The 4,399-nt window shown below is 32.1% G+C and overlaps 1 protein-coding gene across 1 annotated transcript; it reads left to right on the top strand.

Moving 5' to 3' along the window:
• Positions 1–2,697: 2,697 nt before the first annotated feature.
• Positions 2,698–3,674, top strand: LOC143081045 (leukocyte elastase inhibitor-like). The gene has a single exon (XM_076257279.1). It carries the CDS (start codon positions 2,739–2,741, stop codon positions 3,672–3,674), a length of 936 nt encoding a protein of 311 aa, XP_076113394.1. The 5' UTR covers positions 2,698–2,738.
• Positions 3,675–4,399: the final 725 nt, after the last annotated feature.

Here is a 4,399-nt window from a genome sequence, read left to right on the forward strand (position 1 = left end):
TTTTTTTTAATACTTTATACAATGATGAAAAATCCATATAAATCGATGTATTTTCACTTTGAAAACAAGGTTGTTTATAATTGTCAAGACAAACAACAACCAACAAACTATGGTTCAAATAACCAAATATATTAAATCGAACTATGAAAAAATAAATCCGAAATGCCATGAAAAAAATAAATCCAAAATGTAAAATAGAAATGCTATGAAAAAAGGTTATATTCCAATACCGCCAATGTTAAAAAATCCATATATATGACTCAATGTTTTTTCGTCTGAAAACAGATTGTTCGCATTTGTAATAAATACTTAATGGTGTTAATTTTTCAAATAAACATACGAAACATGTAAATCAATTCGCACGATACGACTTGATTTACTTGTTGCACAATAAATCTGGAAACACGTTCACATCTGTTTTATCGTCTTAAACCTTCATCCGCAAATACATGTCAGTAAGGACAATGGTGTCGTTGTCCTCAAGTATATGACCTCAGATCGTTCAAAATTTTTATTTACAGTCATTTTATTTTCCTCATCTATCTATTTACTATATACACAAAGTATGCCAATATCAAATTATTTAAAAGGTGGGAGAAAAATAAAGAGGACAAACTGTAAATCAAAAAAACAGGTGGATTCATTTACAGTTCTCTTCAGACCGTAGTAAACTCCCTTTGTTCGTTATATACGAATAAAATATGTTTCAATAATCAAATAAGTATTTCTATACTCTTTTTTTGTTTCTTTTTTTTTAAAGAGATAATGTGTCTTGCTTTTTGTGGTTGACAATGCTCTGAGATCCAAAATTAGAGTTATCGGAAATGAAAGTTGTAAAATGGGTTAGTTGAAAACTATGAATTTATACTGAACTACTTAGAATGAATGCATAGTAAGAGGTTGAAATAGATTTTGTTTTGAAGTTTTAGCTAGAAAAAGATGAAAGCTCATATGAAGGAACTCCTGATTTCATTTTTTTCTTTCCTTTTATTGAGCCAATCGATGCATTTTTTTTAATTTTATCATTTTATTTTACAAAACGAATTGAAAATAACTAATTAAAAGTTTAATGCGAGCTTTCTACAATCTTGGCAATTTAAAAAAAAAATACGTACATGATTTATATGCATTCTTCACAGTTAAAGAACGTCAAATTCTAAAATTTCATTGGTCGAGAGCACCGTGCTATATTCCAAATTTCAAACTACAATTAGATTCCAAACTTACATGTATGAATTATGTAATAATTCGTAAAATAGGGTTACTTCATCCTGAGGTTATAAGATTGACTGCGACTGTCATACAAGTGAGAGGTTTAGCTAGCTATAAAACCAGGTTCAATCCACCATTTTCTGCATTTGAAAATGTCTGTACTAAGTCAGGAATATGACAGTTCTTATCTATTCGTTTTTGATTCTTTTTGTTATTTGATTTTGCCATGTGATTATAGACTTTCCGAATTGATTTTCTTCTGAGTTCAGTATTTTTTGTGATTTTACTTTTTATTGTACGACAGTTTTAACTTATCTTTAAATTTTTATATAACGCTTCAAATGATGTAATAATGATTAAAGTCCACTAGCAAACGAAACTTAAAATAAAACGCTTGATTCGGCTATGCTCTCCCGTTTTATAGGCTTTTAACGTTCTTGCTTACTGTGTAAAACGTCACCTGCCTAAGTAAGATATTCTCACTCTTTTCCACAAAGCTGCGTGCTTAGTGGATTAGCAATATTTGCCGAATTGAAACTCAACTTTTTGTCACAGGCAAGGATGAATCCAATGACATCACGTGTTTCACCAAGCACATGACCATAGCAGACAATATTATACTAGAAATAAGTATTACTGAACCATAGCATAAAAGTTATACGGTCACACTTAAACTAAGATTCTATGTCTGATGTGGCATATACAGAGGAGTGAGACAGGTGTTGCAAACAATACCATAAATTTTAAGTCTAATGCTATATAATGATCGATTTACAACTGTTTATTAGAAATAACACAGAGTTATATTAATCACTATTTCTAATCCCTAAAAAAATTGAAAGGAATGACAGAAAGATCAAAGTAACTTTCGTTAAAAGAAAAGAAATTATACGTTCCTTAAACAAGAAAGCGTTCTCAGGAATATATATACCCAATATTCCCGCCTCTGTGATAAACAACAATTTATTTAGTGATGCTTCATTAATTGTGTCCTTTCATTTATTCAAATAACACATTCATTCTTAACGTAGACGTAGACTGCAGCAATGGCTTCGGTTTCAGCTAATATAAGTTTTAACGTTTGTTTATCTGATTTTTCATTTTCTATTTACAATGACTTGCATAAACCAGACAATATTTGTCTCTCTCCGTTTAGTGTTGCTGCTTCACTCATGCTTCTAATGATGGGAACAAGTGGTTTGTCTAGAAACCAACTCAAATCTGTCTTATTCAAGAACGGACTTCCAACTGGGAATATTGATCACCACTATAAAGTATTGCATGATGACCTCTTGCGAAAAGCAAGTCATACACCCGGAATGCAGCTCTCAATTGCAAATCAATTTTTTGTGGCGAAATGGCAGGTTCAAAGACTCAAATACAAGTTTAGAAGAAGTGCGAGACGAAATTATGGTTGTCAAGTTGCTCTGATGGATTTCGGAGACGAACCATATACACGTAATAAAATCAACAGATGGATAGAAAGACGCACCGGAAGAAAAATTAAAGAGTTTATACCAGATGGAATGCTAGATCAATTAACTTTTATGATACTCACAAATGTGGTGTATTTCAAAGGGCAATGGAAGAGCCAATTCGATCCAAAGAAAACAACACAGCGGGATTTCTGGATGAACGAAAACAAAAAGGTGATGACTAATATGATGTGGCAAAAAAGTACGTTCAGAGCTGGTGTCGACATGGATCTTAACTGTAAAGCTGTCGAACTTCCATATAAAGGGGATAACATTTCAATGGTTATTATTCTTCCGAATGACAAAGAAGGTTTACCAGAATTGGAAAAGAAATTGACCCCTCTAACTTTTCATAATCTCGTTAAAAGATTAAAATCTAGACCAACAGAACTAGTTCTCCCAAAATTCAAAATTAAGGCAAAAATTGATCTAAAGGCTATTCTAAAGGGACTAGGAGTAACAGAAATATTTGAGTCATTAAAGGCAGATTTTAGTCATATGGTACGATCTCGTGACCAGAAAGGAGATCTTTATGTTTCTGATGCGTTTCATGAAAGTGTTATTGAAGTGAACGAAGAAGGTAGTGTCGCCGCTGCTGTTACGTCAATTTTTATGTTATTTCGATCCGCAAGGCCCTCTACATTTAATTTTATCGCAGATCACCCATTTTTGTTTGTAATAAGGGATATAAGTAGTGGAACTATTTTGTTTCTCGCAAGGTATTCTAATCCGGAAATTACTACGATGAACAAAATAAATAAAGTCTCGACTACTTTGTCTGAAGGTAAACTAGTGTCTGCTAACAGAAATAACACAACCGAATCTGTCGAAGGCAGTGACATCAAAACATCATTGGAAAATAATGGGCAAATCTTGTCAAAGAACGAAGAAGTAGAATGTTGTTGTGGCGAATGTTCAGTAAGTGATATAAATAATTCAGGACCTACTATAAATGAAGAGAAGATCGAAAGTCCTGTAGACCAATAAGGTGGTACCTAGATATTTTAAGACATCTATCGAAAAGATAATACTAAATCATAACATACAATGACTCAGGATTGCATTTACTTGTTCCTTTGTTAAATAAAAAAGAAAGATGTTACAAATAAACAATAGTCATAATTATGTTTAATCTATTCGAATGTTGATATAAATGTCTGCATTTCTGCGGAAACTGGCTGTTAGCTCCTAAGTCAAGATTCTGTGTATTTATACAAATAACTTATTGTCTCGACATTAGATGGCGATTTTTAGGTTTTCCTTCGTGTTTTCCTCATAATAGAGGACACAACTATTATTCTAGAAAAAACATTAACATTAAAATATAGCAATATATACTTAGGAAAATTTTCTTTTTAGTTTCTGTTTCGCAAATGCACTGTAGTTATGATTACGGAATCTACCCAGTTGGTTAAGTCAATGACATCACAAACCTCTCTAGGCAGTCTGACTAAAGCCAGCATTAACTATATTCACTTGTTTTTGTATTCGTGGATAGTAGGTATACTGCTTTTAATTCCAACTCACACTCAACCATTCCGATTTTAACGACTCGTTCTTTTGCAGCGACGATTATTTTCAAGAAGTTACTAAACCAATTAATATCAACATTTTAGATTACGTATGAGCATACGACTTTAATATATATAAATATGTTTTTTTTACTATGCGTTCAGTACAAACTATGATGGTTACTCTTCGTGTAACTGTAC

Source organism: Mytilus galloprovincialis, chromosome 6, assembly GCF_965363235.1.
Source record: "Mytilus galloprovincialis chromosome 6, xbMytGall1.hap1.1, whole genome shotgun sequence".
Classification (NCBI taxonomy): domain Eukaryota; kingdom Metazoa; phylum Mollusca; class Bivalvia; order Mytilida; family Mytilidae; genus Mytilus; species Mytilus galloprovincialis.

Excerpts from the sequence above, each read along its gene's own strand:
- LOC143081045 (XM_076257279.1), top strand. The coding sequence starts at position 2,739 with ATGCTAGATCAATTAACTTTTATGATACTCACAAATGTGGTGTATTTC.